The following is a 19,515-nucleotide window of genomic DNA, read 5'->3' on the forward strand; positions in this document are numbered from 1 at the left end:
AAGAAAGAAAGAAAGAAAGAAAGAAAGAAAGAGAAAGAAAGAAAGAAAGAAAGAGAAAAAATCAGGGATATCACACTGGACTTGCTGCTGAGGAAGCGTAGAACTGAAAATGCCCACAGTGATCCTATCATTTAGCTGAGACACTGTCAAAACTTTTCTGTACAAAACAGGCCTCAGGTGGGATATGACTCCCGGGTCATAGTTTTTAACCCCTAGTCTAGAGGTTCTCAAATAGGGCCATGCATCAGTCTCACCAGGAGGGCTTGCTGCAAACAGAGGTTTCTGGACCTCACTCCCAGAGATTCCGATTCAGCAGAGCGGGGGTAGAGCTGGACAATTTCCATTTCCAACATTTCCCCAGGTGATGCTGATGCTGATATACACTTGAGGAACCATTGCTCTGATTCAACGTCTTTATTTTATACACGAGAAGAAAAATGCCAGGGATATTGACTCAATTTCCTACACAAGGTCACACAGCCAGTGATGGAGGGAATTGGGGCTTCAATCAAAAACTTATTCTAAAATTATGTAGGAAGTTCTGACTAAATCCTGGATGCTGTGCTAGTTTCTGGATAGAAAAAGATGAATGTGACATGGGCTAGCGGTCTAGTGGAAGAAAATTGGATAATAGATGTTAGAGTGTGTATGGATCCTAAGAGAATAGGAAGCAGTGGGACCACAGAGAAGACTTCTTGAAGGAGATGACACCTGAGGCATCTTAAGGCATAAATAGTAGTCAACCAGTCAAAATAAACAGGTGGGAAGAGGAAATTCCAGGCAGGGGAACAGCTTGTGTAAGGCATGTGACCAGCAGCATAGCATCATGCCTCACAGTAGGCATTCTGGCCCTGGCTCTTATTAAATGCAAGCCTGGGTAAGTTATTTAACCTCCAAACCTCAGTGTCCTCTTCCAAAAACATGGACACTAAAAGGACCTGCTGCATAGGGCTGATGAATGGGTTACATAAGATAATAAATACAAAGTGCTTTGGCATAGTGCCTGAAACTCAGCCAGCCTTTTATGAACATGAGCAATTGTTATTAGCATTGTGACAACTGGCTGTCAGAGCAGAATAGGTTCATAGTCATGAATAGACCTGCAATATGAGGTGTGGGTGAAGATAATGTGACAGGCAAGGCCAGACAATGAAGAAGTGTCTTCAATGGGCTCTTTGAGTGAAAAACTAGCATTTTCATTATGATGGAGGAAGGGAGAATGATAGAGATGGATGATATGGTAAATCAAGAATGAGGGGCAGATTCTGAAAAAAAGATGATGAGGTCACTTTGGGAAATAAGTAGGATATCTAAGTGAAACTGCCTAGAGCTCAAGAAAGGTCTCGGCTATGTAAATTTGGGATCTCCCAGTTGGCAGTTGAGGATCCATAGAAGTGAATCACATGACCCGGTGATATTCTGTAGAGAGAAGAGGGTGTACACCAATGCCCATATAGTCAGCATTGAGAAGTGGAAGAGAAGACTTGTGAGATGTTATCCTAGCAATTAAGAGAGGAGAGTTTCAAGGAGATACAGTCAATAATATAGATACTTCAAAGATCAAGCAAGATAGGGATCATTGAGTGACACCTGACTTTAAAACCAGGATATGCAATTTTAAAATCTGCTTAATTCTAAGTGGACTGCATCAGACATTTCATACAACACCACTGATTTGCATAGAAGAAGGTAAAGGTGATAGGCAGTAATTAGTCAAAGAACCAACATGTTTTCCCAAAAAGAAACAAATAGAAAACTCTCCTCCTGAGACTCTAAGGAATAGTGATTTGAATTCTTTACTCTCACTTTATGCCCAAGGACCTGCCCTCCGTGATATGGCTTTAGGTGACACTAGTCCACGCTCCCTTCCCAGACATCCTTCCATGAAGACTGTCCTAGCCACGCTGATGGCCTGTATTTCCCCCATATATACCATGACTTTTCAAACCTCTATGCCTTTGGCCATTCTGTTCCCTCAGTCTAGAATTCCTTTATTTTTCTTGAAAAATTATCATATTTTAAGCTTGATTTCTGTGCCATGCCACACTCTCTGACCTTGTTCACATACCATTATCCTCTGCCCCTACACTGTTTCCTTCCTTTCTCCCTTCCTTCCTTTCTTCTTTCCTCCCTCCCTCCCTTCCTTCCTTCCTTCCTTCCTTCCTTCCTTCCTTCCTTCCTTCCTTCCTTTCTTCCTTCCTGAGAGGAAGGGAGAGGGAGAGAGAGATAGAAACATCAATGATGAGAGAGAATCATTGATCAGCTGACTCCTGCAAGCCCCCCACTGGGGATTGAGCCTGCAACCAGGGCTTGTGCCCTGAGTGGGAATCAAACCATGACCTCCTGGTTCATAGGTTGATGCTCAACCACTGAGCAACGCCAGACGGGCACTGTTTATTTTCTTCACAGCACTTTTTCCCAAATTATACTTCATTTGTTTACTTACCTGTTTAATCCCTGCCTCTACTCTGGAATGCAAGCATCACAAGGTGAAGGGCCACACTTGTCTAGGTCTATATTCTATCCATTTGTATCTACCGCATCTAAGTGCTTGGTATATAGAAGGCACTCAATCAATAGCCATTGAATGGATAGAGGGAACAAGGTGTCATGCTTAAAAAGAATTTTTTAAATAATTTAGACACATACAAGAAAATTCTTAAAGAAGTAATACATTATCCTGGAGAGTTGAAGGCAATAAACAGAACCGAAGTTTGGGGAGACCAAGTAAGGAGAGAAAAGAAGTCACCAAGTACCCACTAGACACATTCCTTACCAGTCATTTTATCCTCATATAAACATTGTGAAGTAGGTGTTATGATTCCCAGTTCATGAATGAGCCCACAGAAGCTTGGAGAGGCTACTAATTTGTTGCCCAAATCACACAGCTAATAAGTAGCAGCGCTGCGGTGAGTCTGATTCTGTGTGATGCCACGTTGCTTTCATGAATTAGAATGCCCAAGAGTAGAGCGAATTAAATGTAAAGCAGATGTGAACAGAGACTCGGTGTCCATTAATTGATCCAGTAAAGGGCAACAGAACTACCGATGCAAGAGCAGGTAAACTTGTAATTAAAAGGGTGCATCATAATTAATCATTGTGTGGAGAGAAATCGTGCAGTGAACACAACCCTGAACAATGTTTAATAGCCTAGACTTTGACCGTGACTCTGACAACTGATAGCTGAGTTACTCTGTTCAAGTCACTCACCCACTTTGAGCCTTTGGGTCCTCAGGAGATGAAATCAGATCTGTCCTGCCTACTTACCTCAGGGGGCAAAGCATGCAACACATTTTGCAAGCGTTCTGAAAATTGAGACAGGCTCCACATACTAAGGGATAATTAATTCTAGTCCTCCTGACTGCTTCTCTGCCCTACACTCTTTGAGACATTTTTCTTACAAATTTTTGCTTATCCTTTTCTTTTTGTCTTAATCATACTAATGTGCTTGCAATTAAGCCCATGGTGTTCCTCTGAGCCCTATTTAGAATTAATTTTAAAAAGAGATGATGTCTTTCAAGAAACATTCCAAATACTATAGTAGAATTTTGGCTGGGGTTGGGGGGTGAGAGGTTCAGAAGGCCTGTTGGGCCACAAAACATCTATGTGGTCATATGCAAATACTTTTCCTTCTCTTAGTCTCACTTTCTTCACCTCTAAAATGAATTAAATTAAATGATTTCTAAAATTGCTCCCAACTTCCGCATTTTATGATTACTCTTGTGTAATCAATTTGATGTGTGAAATGTTTAATCATTCCCCCTTTTTCCAACTTGGTTCTTAAGAATCTGGAGAAATATTTATTTTCCTGCCCCTGAAATGATTCTGAGGTTGAACATACATATAGACCACTTATCTGTCCGTAAGTATCCTTATTACAGCATTAAAGCCCAGGATGAGCAACTTTCTCCTCTAAATATTAGATTGATTCTACATTCTCACTGTTGATAGGGATTTAAAAAATACTTCTATTCCTTATAGCTGGCACCCGATAGGAAATTTCAGAGGAGAAGTGATCATCTTAAACAATAGGCACTTGCTTTAATTCAGGGAACGAAAGTTACACTGATATTTTAATCTGATATCAGCACAAATGTTCACCCAAAGTTCAGACAGATGGATGAACCATGGCTTTCTGTGATTACCTCTGCAACCCATACATCAATGGGGTGAGAAATAAATGTGTTTTATATTACCTGTGGTTCAGCTAGACCTAGAAATTAAATCTCTCCACATTACAAAAACCCTTAATACCAGTTTACACTGCATTAACAGAAGTCTAGTTAGGTGCCATGGGAAACAATTGACCTATTCACTCTGTATTTAAAATATTTATTTCTGGCAATCACATTTGAGTGTAAAAGTAACACATTAGAGTTTCTCTAAAGAAGAATGACTAGTTTGGTGAGAGGGTCTGAAAGCCATGCTCTATAAAAAAATCAGAGGATTTTAATCCAGATAAAAAAGACTTGAAGGGAACCTCATAATAGTTGTCAATTACTTAAATAACATATATTCTATGTGATTCAGGGGGACAAAGCAGATAAATAGGAGGGAGATAAAGAAAGAGATATTTGGCTGAACAGTACAGAGAAGGTTCTAAGTAATCAGGCTCTCCTTTATTAGAACAGGTCCCCCCAGAGGTGGCACTGACTGGACACAGAACATGTGTGAGCAGAGTGTGGGTGGTCACCTATCAGAGATACTATGGTTGGGAAATAACAAAGATTCCTTATAGCATTAAGATGAATACCCTACCCTCCTCTTTTTGAGTTATTCTTGAGTGACCTTCTAAATCAACAGCTTAGAAAAATTACACCCCTGTTGGAGAGAAAGTGTGGCTTTCATTGCTCAATTATAACTATGGAGCTCTAAGTCCAAGTCAATATTAGGTTATCAATACTGGTCTACGTATCAGTCCGGATTTTTGTTTTGCACTAATGATGTTTTCTATGTTAGAGGTACTTGGACTCTCAGATCCTCTTCCATCATCATAATTTGCTCTTCAGTTTGCTTTTAAGTACTTCTCTGCATTCTATAGATGTTGAGTGCAGATCTCAAAATAGAGATTATATGAAGAAACTTTCACTTCTGGCCATATTAGGAATGGGTCTCCCTAATCCCAGGTGAGACCACAGGATGCTAAGAAGTACTGAGGCAGAATATTAGAGCCAGACTATCTGGGTTAGAGTTCCAGCTCTAACATTTACTATGTGACATGGAGAAAAACACTAAACTTTCACATGCCTCCATTTCTCTATTTTTAATTGGGGCTAATAATCATAACCACTTCATGGGATGGTTGTGAGGAATAAATGAATTAACATTTGCCAAATGCTTGGAATCATGCCTGGCATGAAGTTAAGTGTGGTATGAGTGTTTGTTAACTCAAACAAATGCGTACGTGGTCCCATGTTAACGTGAGTTGTCATAGTAGGTAAACTTCCTCCTGCTCTACCCATCTAAAATGTTGGCTTTTCTTGGTTTCTTATCTATTTGTGAGCTATAATTTCTCTTTAGGCAATCTCATTCACTCAGTGGTTTTTTTTTAAGAGGAAAGTCTATTTAAGAATTTTTAATAGAGATATATAAAGAGCAGAAATAGCATTTAAAGGTCCATGTTTAAATTATAGCTTTTTCCCTTTCCAGTGGTATGGTGATGGGAAAGACTGTCAGTCACCTGGAGCCTCAGTTTCTAGATCTAGAACAAGGTGTTAATGATGCCTTCTTGACAAGATTGTCCTCAGAGTTAAAAATAAATACAGAAAAGGCCAACGGTGTTCAAAGTGGTAACTATTATTTGGGAATCATCCTTTTGATATACATGATACTTATTAGACCTATGCTAAAATTAAGTGAAAGGTTAACATTTTCAGTGTTTTTTGAATGGAAAAATTTTAGGATATTGATAATAAACATAGTAGGAATCTTAAACTTTGGTAATGGAGTAAAATTAAATCAACCTGGATAATCTTTAAAATTTTAAAATAATTTTTAAATTTTCCAATTACAGTTGACATACAATATTACAATAGTTTTAGGTGTACAACATAGTGATTAGATATTTATGCAACTTATGAAGTAATCACCCCAATAAGTGGTCAGTGGTTTTAAATGCTATTTGTATGTGGGCAGGAGGCCAATGTACATATCCCGTTAGACCTCTCTTGCCACCATCTTGCCTCCTCTTGAATGTTTCACAGGCACGTCAAAGTACACATGGTGAAGACAGAATATTGGACCCTCTTCACTCCAAACCCATACTTGTCACAGTTCACCAATCCAGATAATGGCACCACAATCACTGAGTTATTCAAACCCAAATTTCAAGAAAATGTAGGTGCCCTAACACAAAACGCATAATCAAAAACTGGGAAGTATAAATATGCTGTGATACTGATATACTATAAAATGCCATATATAATGAATAATAATTATATTACTTACATATTTTCATATGGATGGGATAAAAGTATAAGTTTTTCTGATCAACCTGGGTAGCATTTTCCCAGGAAAAATAAATGCAAAAAAGGCATGATCTACACTGAGTGGCCAGATAATTATGACCACCTGACGTTTGTAGGCAAATTAGCCGTACACTGCAAAGTATGGATATGGAAGCCGAAGGCCTGTTTGAATACCTTTGCTGTCTGCAGTTACCAAGATAAAACGTCTCCAATTTGCACAGGAACACAAGGATTGGACAGTTGAGCATTGGAAAAAAGTCATGTGGTCAGACGAATCACATTTCCAGTTGCATCATGCAGATGGCAGAGTGAGAATTTGGCAGAAACAGCATGAAAGCATGCACCTCACATGCATGAGTACAACACTTCAAGCTGGTGGGGGCAGTGTTATGGTTTGGGGCATCTTTTCCTGGCATGATTTGGGCCCTTTAATTCATGTGGAACAACGTCTGAATAGCACAACATACCTAAGTATCATTGCTGATCAAGTTCATTCTATCATGTTGATGGCGTATCCCAATGGAGATGGCTTCTTCCAACAAGACAATACGCCATGCCACGGTGCTTGTATTGTGCAGGAGTGGTTTCAAGAACATGAGGGAGACTTTACCTTGCTTAGGTGGCCCCCACAATCACCAGATCTCAATCCAATTGAACATTTGAGGGATGAAGTTAAAAGAGCCATCAGGCAGCTGGTTCCACAACCATCAAATCTCACAGAACTAGACAGTGCTATTCATCAGGAATGGTGTCAGATTCCTCGCATAATCTTTCAACATCTTGTGGAGTCGATGCCAAGAAGAATCCCCGCAGTATTGAAGGCAAAAGGTGGCCCAACAAAGTACTGATGGGGTGGTCATAATAATCTGGCCACTCAGTGTATATTAAAACAAAACAATCAAAATAATACCAATCATTGCAAGAATATAGCAGAATCCAGAATTTCAACATGACATTCCCAATATCCAAGATACAATTTAGAATTACTTGACATTTGAAGAAATAGGAAATTATCCTTACTCTTAAGATAAAAGACAATCACAGAGAATGATCCCAACATAGTCTGTTTTTTTAGAATTAGTATAAAAATTGTAAAGCAACTCTTATAACAATTCTATATAATAAAGAGCTAATATGCAAATGGTCATCATGCCCTCACACTGTCACACCGTAACACACTCAACACTGGGGAGAGAGGAATGGGGACCAGCCAGGCACAAATGAACTCACAAGCTAATTAACCAGGATGCCATAACAGGTCGACCAGACAGGAGGAGGTTGCCTGTGCAGGGTCAGGGACGGGACGGCAGGGGCCTCTGCGTGCCTGCGCCGGGGGAGGGCCTGATCAGCAGTGGCCGTGGTTGCTTCTAGAGCTGGAGAGGGAGGCAGGGCCAGACTGGTGACTCAAGGCGACTTGAGGGTGGGCGGAGCTGCGTGATTTCTAATTGCGCACTGGGCTCCTAGTTTAAACATAGAACACTCTAAAATGAGGCATAATTCTGGGCAACCGCTACAGTGTTAGAAAGATCATTCTGGAGAGAAAAAAACAGTCAAATCTCCGGGAGTGCCCGGCCAACATAGCTCAGTGGTTGAGCATCCACCTATGAACCAGGAGGTCATGGTTTGATTCTCGGGCTGTGGCACAAGTCCAGGTTGCGGGCTCGATCTCCAGTAGGGGGCATGTAGGAGGCAGCCAACCAAAGATTCTCTCTCATCATTGATATTTCTACCTCTCTCTCCCTCTCCCTTCCTCTCTCTAAAATCAATTAAAATTTTTTTTTAAAGGAGATCCATTGACAATTGGAGCCCCTGCTGAAAAGGAGCCAATGGTTTGGCACTTGGCAAGAAAAGGTGACCTAATTTGAGAGGACAGGTTGAAGGGCAATTTGGAGTTGGAATGCAAAAATCATCACAGCTGTCATGGGGGCCAATCATAAGGAGGCATGGAATGGGTTGGGGGTGGGGGAAAGGAGATTCCCCCTTCCAGGCCCTTATCATACACTGGGACCCTGAAATCCAGTCTGGAATGGGAGGAGGGGAGTTGGCTCCTTCCTTTTGCCAAATCTGCAAAGTTAAAAGCATCGCGTGCTGGATACTTGCTGCATAAAGCCTTTGCTATATAGTCTGTCTTTTTGTGAATGTTATAGAAGCTAACAGCCGCAGGCACCTCCCTGTCATCCTCTTGTAGATGTAAGATGCTGGATACTTGCTGCATAAAGCTTTTGCTATGTAGTCTGTCTTTTTGTGAATGTTATAGAAGCTAACAGTCTGGAACAAAGACCGCAGGCACCTCCCTGTCATCCTCTTGTAGATGTAAGAAGTAGGATCCCTGGTTGGGGGTTATAGTCTTGCTGCTTTTGATTGTCTTCCACCTGACAAGGAATGTATCACCCGAGTGTGAAGCATCCTGCTGGCAATTTTGCAAACACCCCATTATCACACAACAACTCAATGAGCAGTATTTACCCTGACAAGGTACCTCCCAACAGCTCACCAAGCTGCTTTTCAAAGAAGTTGTCTCTGTGGCCTGTGAAGGTAACTGAGGCATGTCTTTCAAATGGGAAGCTGTGCCAGGAGGAGGGGAGAACGGGTTTTAAGCTAGCTAGGAAGCCAGGAGATAATGAGGCCAATGCCACGGATGTTAACTCAGTTAGCATCACTCAGAGAAACCCGTGTTTCTCTGCCAGAAGGCAGCCGTGAACTCTGCTGTTGGGTTTCCCACCCCTTGGATGGCTTTTCTGTGATTGTAAAGTTACTAAACCTAAGGCTGTATACAGTGGCTGTATACCTCAAGTATTTGACTCAGGAGTAGATCATTTGTTTCAATGTCCCCTCTCAAAAAACAATTATTTTCAATAATAACCCCACACAACATTCGATAACAACTATTTTTCTTTAGTTTGAAGACAAACAACAACTTTTAAATTTCAAGGATAAAAGCATTCTTTTTCAGGTTCAATCAAATATTGCATGGATGAGTTGATAACTGCCGTTAGGAAACAAAAATATTATGCCTTGCAGTTCACTTTCTGCTTCAGTGTTTTAAATTTTAAGTACACATGAAAACTCCAAATAGTCCCGCAGAATGACATAATTGAAGTAATTCACTTTTTGGGTCTTTGTGTGTACAATCGCAGTGCTGGCGTCATTTATTTTGTACCAACTGTTTAAATTCAGGAAGGAATACGTGCTACTATGGGGATGGTGACAGGGTCTGCCCTACAGTGAACTCCACCAATTCTGGACCCTTAGCATTGTCCTCTGGGAACAAATGCATGTAGATGAGTCCCTGTGTGCTAGAAGCTAATAGAATAACTGAGAATCCCCCTAATTAACTTCTTTGTAGACACAGTGCTTATTAAAGGATAAGTAACAAAAATGCACTCATTTAAAGATTACACATTTATTATTAAAACACAACAGCAACCACAGGCATTGTTTAGAGCTCAGCAATACAATTTTTTTTTTTTCACAGAGAGGTTATTTTATCACTGGCATTCTTAGAATTTCTAGCACATGGGGGGGCGGGGGGCGGTAATAAAAAGCAGATCGAACGTTTGGTGGGTTTCAGTATTGTTATTAAATTCTCTACAGCTGATGTGTTCCCTTCTGCCTGTACCCAGAGTGGACCCCTGCCAATGAGCCTCCCTTGGTACACCTCTGACTGGCTAGGTCTAGAAGGTTCCCAAGAGGTGGACTGGCTAGAGATACTTGTGGTGATTGGACCAGGGATTAGCGTGTGGCACTAGGAGAGCCATGTACCTCTGGAAAGGGTTGGTGCAAAAGCCCACCCAACAGGAGTGCTCCCCATTAGATGGCTGCAACCTGACAACAAACAGACCTTCTTTGGAGTGGAGCCTATGAGAGGCTTCATGTGTACCTGTGCTCAAGTTGCATCTTTGTGTACAATGTGCTATTGTTACACACCGTTAAAAGGTCTCCAGGGCGTCCTTGGATTAGAGGGAGGTACCGGGACCTCAGAGTAGTGGTATAACGAAGCAAGTCTCTTCCTGGCAACCTTAAGTAGCCCAATGCAACATTATGCTAACAAAAATAGCAATACCTTTGTGTACTCTCAAGAGTCCATAAAGCACATCTAGGTCTAGTACATAACGTCATTTTTACAAAAATGTTTCCGATATAGGTTTTACTATCCTTATTTTACAAATGAGTCAACCGAGGTTCTGAGAAGGTAGGTGATTTGCCAACAACATACAGTCGGTGCATGACGGGGTGGGACACAAAAGCATGATCTTCTGAGCCCAGTGCACTCTCTACCACACAGCTCTAGAGTTTGGTAATAGTAGGCACTGCCATAGATGAGATGATAAATAGGAGTGCCTACTGCCTACAAGAAGTTTACAATCTGCTAAGCCGCCATCTGAGGCTTGCCTGCCCCTTGGGCCAGCCCTGGGTGGGCCCAGGTTTGATCCTTGGTCCTAGTTGGGAGGCAGCCAATCAATGTTTCTCTCACATATATGTCTCTCTCTCTCTCTCCCTCTCTCTCTCTCTCTCTCTCTCCTCTCTCTATTCCCTTCCCTCCCTCCTTTATACTCTCTCTAAAAATCAATGAAAAAAATACCCTTGGGTGAGGATTAACAACAACAACAACAACAAAAGAGACCTATCTCAAGAGAAGTTTTCATCTGTGAAGCCTTCTCTGATCCCAAAGGCAAAGTTCGTTGTTTTCTCCTGTCTCCCCACTCCCATCTCACATCCCTGACCAGGTAAATGGTAATTTCTGATTGGCCCATCTGTCTCTAAACTTGTCAAGGCTCTCTTTAAGATCAGGAGCATTAATTTATTCCCATTTGGATCCCCAATGTCTAGCAGGGTGTTTGGCATCTATCAGGCTCTGAGTAAATTTTAATCTCCACACATCCCAATTTCTGGGAAACATTATACCTAAGATATTTATAATTGAGGGTGATGAGTCAGTGTAACATCACCCTCCTATACTGAGGTGAATGTCTCCATTATATTCTACTTGTTTTCTCTTAGAGAAGAGAGATCAGAAATCTGGAGAGACACACTTACATCACCGACTCCATTTCCAAACACTGATATTGAGAATATAACACAATTATCCTGTGAATAAAATCAATATTCTATTTCTTAATGCTGCTAAATATATCTCCCAAACCAATCATGTATCACATTAGCAAACTCTCAGAGAATATTGGAGCCAGAATGGGTCTTTGGAAAATGTCACTCAACATCCTGATTTTATAAGTGGGGAAATCAAGACACTGAGATACTAAGTGACTTGCCTAAGATTTCATGGAATAGTTAAGCCAGCATGCATTTGCTGATATTCCTTGCTGGTTCCATGACCCAAAGGAGGAAGAAGATTGGTAATGACAAAAGCAAAGTTCAGGGATGGAGACTGGGGTGTGCACCCACTGACTCCCTGCTCAAGGGAATTCAGCATAAAACAAGAACTTACACAATAAGAACTGACTGGCTCCCACAGCAGAGGGTATTCCCTTGACCAAACAATATGCCACAAGACTCTGTCAAATGCAAGTTTTCTCTCTTAGAGAAATTAAAATTAAATGCTATAACCAAACAAGGCTTGTATATATTTTTGTAGCAGAGAAATTGATGTCATAAAGTGAGGTATTAAGATGTGCTTGATATTAGAACATCTGGCCTCTAGAATTATAGATATACTAGAAGCCCGGTGCATGAAAATTCATGCACTGGAGGGGGGTCCCTCAGCCCGGCCTGCCCCCTCTCACAGTCCGGGAGCCCTCAGGGGCAGGAGGCGACCCGGAGATCAGGAGAAGGCAACACCCCCATCACACCTCTGTTGCTGCCACTGCCGGCAGCACAAGCCTCGACTGGCCCTGGTTACCTGAGCCTCAGGCAGCCCTGCATGGCTGGGAAGCCGCCATCTGAGGCTTACCTGCACCTTGGGCCAGCCCTGGGTGGGCCCAGCTTTGCTGCACACCTGGGGGCGGGCCCGGCCTTGCCGCACGCCTGCCACTCTGGCGGGGCTGAGAGGACTGGGCACTGTCATCTTGTGGATGTGGGCGCTGCCATCTTTGAGGGCATGGCAGTCAATTAGCATATTCCCTCCTTATTGGCTGTGGGCGCTGACATCTTTGAGGGTGTGATGGTCAATTAGCATATTCCCCCCTATTGGCTGTGGGCTCCACCATCTTTGTGATGGCATGACAGTCGATTAGCATATTCCCTATTTATTATATTGGATATATATATATATATATATTTTTAGATGTAAGATAAATGTGTATTGTTTTGAGCCCCTATTTGTGTTCATTTGTACAGCAACCACAGGAAACCAATAGAATGATTTTACATAGCTCTCAACTGGGGTGTATTAAAGGATGCTGGAGGATAGGTAAGCTTGGGGGCTATGGGACCCTCTTCCCTTTAGAGTGAGTGGGTTGGGGTGGCCACGTAGTGAATATCTGAGGGGAGAGAACCTATGTCCTGTGTTTCACTTGATACCACGGTCAACAGAACCTGTGGGTCAAAGATGGAGTAGGAGGTTGGGTACAGGGCGGGAAGCAAACCCTGAGCCTGAGCCAGAGGCCAAAAGGCAAGGTCACTAAACACAAGGATGTGGGCCCTAGTGGGGAGACACATGAGAAGCTAGGTTCTAGGGCCAGAGGGTAAAAGAGCCGGGGAGAGGAGGGCAGGGTGAAAAGTTGGAAGAGCAATTTGGGGTGACATCTGGATGGGCCCCTGAGTGCTGCTGTCCACAGGAGTCTCTATATACCTTGTCCTGCCCACTTGACTGAATGGTTTCTGCATCTCAACAATGGACTACAGCACCACTCTCTAACACAGCGGTTCTCAACCTGTGGGTAGCGACCCCTTTGGGGGTAAAATGACCCTTTCACAGGGGTCGCCTAAGACCATTGGAAAACACATATATAATTACATATTGTTTACAGTAGCAAAATTATAGTTATGAAGTAGCAACAAAAATAATGTTATGGTTGGGGGTCACCACAACATGAGGAACTGTATTAAAGGGTCGCGGCATTAGGAAGGTTGAGAACCACTGCTCTAACACATTGAAAGAAGCCTGGGAGTCATGTATTAAGTCCCCCCTTCTCCCTCACCCTCTACATCTGTTGTAAATCTGAGAAAAGTGGCCGAGAAATCTGAGGTGGGGTGGGGGAAGCTGCTCTGGTTTTCTCTTGAGGATATTCTTCATGTAAAGGCAACACAAGCAATATCCCACCCAAAGAACATTATTACCTACTTCTCAATTTGAAGACACTAGGCTAGAACAATGTCTACTCCTATTGGAAGGTCACAATGGTGTACACACCTCCATCTGAGAGGGGGTGGGATTTAGGAAATGGTGGGATTTCAACCCTGTGAGTAGGTCACATTTTGCAGATGTAAATGAGGTCCCCAAAGGTGATGCTGAGTTGATCAAAAGAGAGATTACTCTGGGTAGGCCTAACTTTAAAAAGAGAGACAAGGCCTTCCCAGAAAGGAAGGGAAAGATTTGAGGCAGGACACTTTGCTGTTGGCCTTGAAGAAACCATCAGCCATGTTGTGAACTACCAATGGAGAATGGACACCTTGTACGGCCTAGGGCCACTGTCCTATAACCCCCAAAGAATTGAATCCTGTTAAGGACCTGCAAAAGCTCAGCCCCAGATGAGAATACAGCTGCACTGACGAAGATTTGAGGCAGGATACTTTGCTGTTGGCCTTGAAGAAACCATCAGCAATGTTGTGAACTACCGATGGAGAATGGACACCTTGTACGGCCTAGGGCCACTGTCCTATAACCCCCAAAGAATTGAATCCTGTTAAGGACCTGCAAAAGCTCAGCCCCAGATGAGAATACAGCTGCACTGACACCTTTGGCAGCATTGTGAGTCCCTGAGCAGAGGACCCAGTGAAGCCATACTTGGACTTCCTGACCCAGGAAACTGTGGGGCAATCAATGTGTGTCAATTTCAGCTATTAAATCTGTGGCCACTTGTTACACAGCAATAGAAAAATATTTAGTTTTCTAACTAGTAGGCACCATTTACTATGTGGAGGAATGAGAGCCATGCATGACCCCAGGCCAGCCATCCTAGACAGCAAGCATCACCTACTGGGAGAACTGCTGGGAGAAAAGTGAGCTCTTGTTTGTCTTACCAGTGTCTAATATAAGCCTTTCTTAAGCAAAGAAAATTGGCCATTTTGAACAACACAGGTAATTAGGCATTACTGCTAAACCACAGGTGGCTGCCAACAGGTGTAATTATCCTCATCTTCTAACAATCTTAAGCTTTTAAAACTGCCCAACAAGGAAGGGTTGGAAATTGCATGTTGAATGAGCTGGTTAGCCTGAGCGAACCATTCCTACTCGATTTTAAAGAACACACCAGAGGATGGCGCCATTGAGTCAAAGCACCCTTCTGCCATCCTGGTCAGAAATGAAGCTATGAATTCCTCTATTCATCATTCAGACAGTTAGAAACTCAGTGTCATGATCCCATGGTGTTTGTCATATCTCCGAGGAAGAGTAAATTTCTTATAACTGTTTATTGTCCTCCCATTATTCCTAGGATCTCTACGCGGACACTTGAAGTGTGGCCATCTCTTTTTTGAAATCCTAGCTCCTAGCATAGTGCCTCCACTAAAGGGAATGCCCAATCTCCCTACTGTTTTGGATAAGCGAAATGTGAATAGATAGTATTTGGCACACATTTTTCTGAAATGTGTTAAATGTGTGTATATATTTATGCTAAATTATAAATGTGTTATGTACATGTGTGAGAAAGAGATATATACTTTAAATGCTATTAAACAAATCCCACAATGAACCCATTTTTGTTTCTGTTTTTTGTTTTGTTTTGTTTTGTTTCACAGTCTTAGTATAGGTGCTTACCATCTGTTGCCTGGATGATTTAAAAAAAATGAAAAAAAAAAACAGGAAAAGGAAAAAAAAACAAAAACCTCATGATGCCCCACACTGGGGATCGAGCCTAAAACCTAAGCATGTGCCCTGACCAGAATCGAACCATCACTTCCTGGTTCATAGGTCAACACTCAACCATTGCACCATGCCAGTTGGGTCAATACCTCTATTTTTAAAGGGATTGTATCTTAGCTCTTGCAATTGGAACACAGAGAGTTTCATGGTCTGGCCTCTAAGAACCTTGCTGGCCTTCTCACACATCCGGATCCACTATGTACCCTGCCCTTTAGATACTCAGAAGTACCCACCATCCCCCAAGTGCATTTTCAATCTTCTTTGCCAGTGCTGTTTACTCTGACATTCCCTACCCTCTCCTTCTCCACTTGGAATAATCCTAAACACTGTCAGGACCCAGTTCCAACTTCCTTCCTCCCATGGTGTCCTGAGAAACCTGAACCTGGAAGAACGCATTGGGTTGCAAGTGACAGAAAGCCTGATTCGAAGTGGCTCCAACAATAAGAGGTTTGTTTTCTCACTTAAGAAAATCGATGCTGAGGCAATGCCGTGGTTAACTCAATGCTCAATGGGCCGTAAAAGATGCGGGTTCTTTCCAACTTTCTGTTCTGCCATCACTAGTGTGGCTTTTGTCCCCAAGTTTGATCAGCAGGCTTTCCCTCACAAGCCATGGATAGCACTGTTTATCATATGTTCATGTCACAAGTGAGAAAAGGGACGCGAAGAGAAGCTTGGTAACTTGCTTAGCTCTGCACCGCGAATGTAGTGAACTCTACAGAAGAACAGGAGAAGATGACATCACATCGATCATGTGGATGAGCCAGGTGACCTGGGGCACTGCTCTTTCCACTTGCCACCAATTACAAAGACCCCAACTGACACTTGAGGCCATCTGTTCTCAGTGCCTGAGCGAGGAACCCACGTTGGCTCCTCTTGAAAGCTTTCTTTTTCCCCTCTCATATATAAGCAGTTAAAATACTTTGAAATATCTCACCTGCCTTTTCTTCCATCCTTCTCTTGAACATTCTTGCTCTTCCCCTTGCTTCTCTCCCCACTAAAGTCTTCATTATCGCCCCAGAGGGATGGGGACCACGACTAGAATAAGAGGAGTGGGGAAAGGCAGGGACCCTCCACCTCGCTTCTAAATAAAGTCACAGTACGTTTCTGCCTCCCACCCGTCTCCAGTTCCCTCCCACCATGCTGACAGCATCTTCTTTGCCTGTTATTTTTAGCTGGTGCTTGCTAAAGTTACAGTACGTTTCTGCCTCCCACCCATCTCCAGTTCCAGCATCTTCTTTGCCTGTTATTTTTAGCTGGTGCTTGGCCCAATCTGTTAAGTGCTGACCATGGATGCTCCTGGAGTGACATCAATGACAGCATGCATCCCAGCAGGCCACATGGCCATGGCCGTCCTCTCCATACTCCCTGCTTCACTAATGTTAAGAAATGGCTCTCTCTCACTTCACCAAATTCCAGCAGACACAGCTTCAACCCTCAGTCCTCCATCACCCTCTCCTTGACAGAGCCACCTGCAGGTGCAAGGACCTTGGGATGGAGACTCAGATGGAAAAAGGCGGTCTTGGTTAAATTGCCACTCGCTCCATACACTTTCTCCTGATGGAGTATTCATCTAACGCGTAAGTCAGAGTATGCTGCCTTTTGCAATACAGTCCATGCCATGTAGCAAATGCAAAACTCTGGAAATAATACCGTATTTCATTCAAATTATTTTCTTATAAATGAGAGTAAATGGTTTACCTGGGACAAAGCTTCCCTGGACCACCTCCTTGTACGCCCACCAGCCTTCATGGATTTTTGGTGAATTCTGTTGAGCTAAAGGAAAAACAAGAGAGAGTAAGGTAATGGCAGAGAAGTACTGTGTCCTGGCTGTCAAAGCAAGAAGTGTGAATATACATAAAATAATACTTTTCTCCCCAAAAGTCCTACTAACAGCAACCCTCTCCCTCCTTCTGTTCAATTAGATCATTATCCTGTAAATATGTTGTCATGGAGTATTATAAGAAGCACTCAAGATATTTCTATTTAATAGAAATAGAGTATAATTATATATTTAAGCCTATTTGAATTCCCCTGTCATTCATCTCTACCTCCGACTCACCCCTTTTCTTCTTCTGTTCCATTCACACACACACACACACACACACACACACACACACACACACACACCCTCTGCTGGAATTGAGAGGAGGCTGATTCCATCCACAAGCCAGGCAAAAATCCTGCATATGCACAGAACTCTTAGGAATAGAGAGGTAGGGAGTATGATGAAAAAGCTAAAATAGAAGTAGGAAGGGTGCAATCAGTCAGCTCTCCTCAGTTCCAAGAAGAATGAAGATAAGAATGTAAATAATCATGGTGAGGGCTTTGGACATCATAGGGAGAAAGAGCAGAAATCCCAAGAAACTGGAACATCTCACAGGGATCTGTGAGCTCATACTGACGTGGCCTCAGAATCATCTGACATTTATGACAGTTAATGGGTGAACTGGGGCTATACCATTTCATATGGGGATATACCCCAAAGTATGGTGACACATACACTTGTGCTGAACCCTTCACCAATTAAACCGCATTCACATTTCAGCTCTTAGTCCGATTTGAGGAAAACAATGTAATTTCAGATCATAATTATAATTTGTCTAGTATGTAGTAAATGTTAAAACTCTGCTTGAATGTCCTTTCTTTAAATCTTGTTCTTTTTTCAGTCTCCTTGTTCAGACTCCTCATTCAGGGTCAGAGAAAACAATACAAAACAATGGGTTTGAAAGCAATGCTTTGTATAGTGAGAGGATCTGCTGAGTTCCTTTAGCTTCCATATGAGCTGCAATTGCTTAGCTCCAAGTATCTTCCCCTGTACAGAGGAGATACTTTTTTCTGTCTATGACAATAAGACCCCTGAGGCTTGCAGCTCTGTCATGAAGGCGGGTTTAGGACATAGGACAAGTAAAAGAGAAGCCCACTTCTCCTGGAGCTGACAGTGGGGGTAGGAGATTTTAGAAACAAATAGAAGAGGAACAAATATCCTATTTGAGGCTCTGGAAAAGACATCACATTTCAAGGTGCATCAAAGTAGAGTGAATTTTCCAGTACTTTGACTTCCCACATGGCCTGGATGGAGGCCAGATGTTCCCATAGCCCTTGAGGAAGATCCTGCAGGCAGCTGAGTTGAAAGCCAGTGCATCTGTTCTGGGGCAGAAGACAAAGGGGGAAGTAACTTCAAGCAAAGGCTGGAGGGATTCTGCCCAGCCAGGGAGCCAAGAAAAAGAGTCCACACAGATTCCAGGTATTAGTAGCACCAGGGAAAGGCGAGGAGATGTGAAGGCAGCCAAGGAGACCATTCAGTATGACCAAGCCGAGATACCAGATCAAGAGTAATATGCTTGCAAAGTTCACCAAGTAGGTGGACAAAGGACATTTCTCTACAGTTCAGAATGATTTTGATTCTCCCACTGACCTTGCCACTGCATATAATTCACCCACCTATTCCTTCCCAACTCATTGGGAGGTCCTCATAGGAGCTAGAGGGGAATCTCAAGGGCTAAGAAATCTGTGAGATCAGGTGTCCCCTAATGCATTCAAACACAGTGGCCCTGTTTTGAAACAAGCACCTTGTAATACACACCTGGATGATAATTAAATTCATAGACAGTACATCCTACTGGGGGGCGGGGGTGAAAAGAACTGATATTTCAGCATAGCTCTGCTAGTCATGGAGCATGTCCCAGGCCTGGAAAAGATACGCATGTCTGAAAGCTCAAAAGCACTGAACTGTGGACATCACCTAAAGGCTTTGCATCAGAGATTAGTCAGGATGGATTTCCTTATCAAAAAGGAACTTCTGAATTTCATCAAAAATCACCAAATTTTACCCCATCAGGATCTTTGCCTGTCATTTGAACAACTGAAACCATAAACAGCCTTCTCTTTCATTCTCAAAGCCAGCTGTTGGAGAAGCTACATTCTCTTGCATATATTTAATCATTCCAAGAAAAGATCTACAAAGCACTCAAAAATTGTTGTTTTACATTAATTTTTTTAACCAAGTAGTTTTATTTAAGATTTTTAACTGATTTTTTTAAAGAGAGAGGAAGGGAGAGGGAGAGAGAG

At 42.5% G+C, this 19,515-nt stretch overlaps 1 protein-coding gene across 1 annotated transcript in view; it reads right to left on the bottom strand.

The window, feature by feature from the left end:
- The window catches only part of CA10 (carbonic anhydrase X), a 375,155-nt gene that overhangs the window by 285,439 nt on the left and 70,201 nt on the right, over nt 1–19,515 (bottom strand). Inside the window, exon 2 of the mRNA XM_005885958.2 lies at nt 17,146–17,220. Coding sequence (XP_005886020.1) covers nt 17,146–17,220 — 75 coding nt within the window. The remainder of the gene's footprint in view (nt 1–17,145; nt 17,221–19,515) is intronic.

The sequence above is a fragment of the Myotis brandtii genome, unplaced genomic scaffold (genome assembly GCF_000412655.1).
Source record: "Myotis brandtii unplaced genomic scaffold, ASM41265v1 scaffold943, whole genome shotgun sequence".
Taxonomy (NCBI): Eukaryota; Metazoa; Chordata; class Mammalia; order Chiroptera; family Vespertilionidae; genus Myotis; species Myotis brandtii.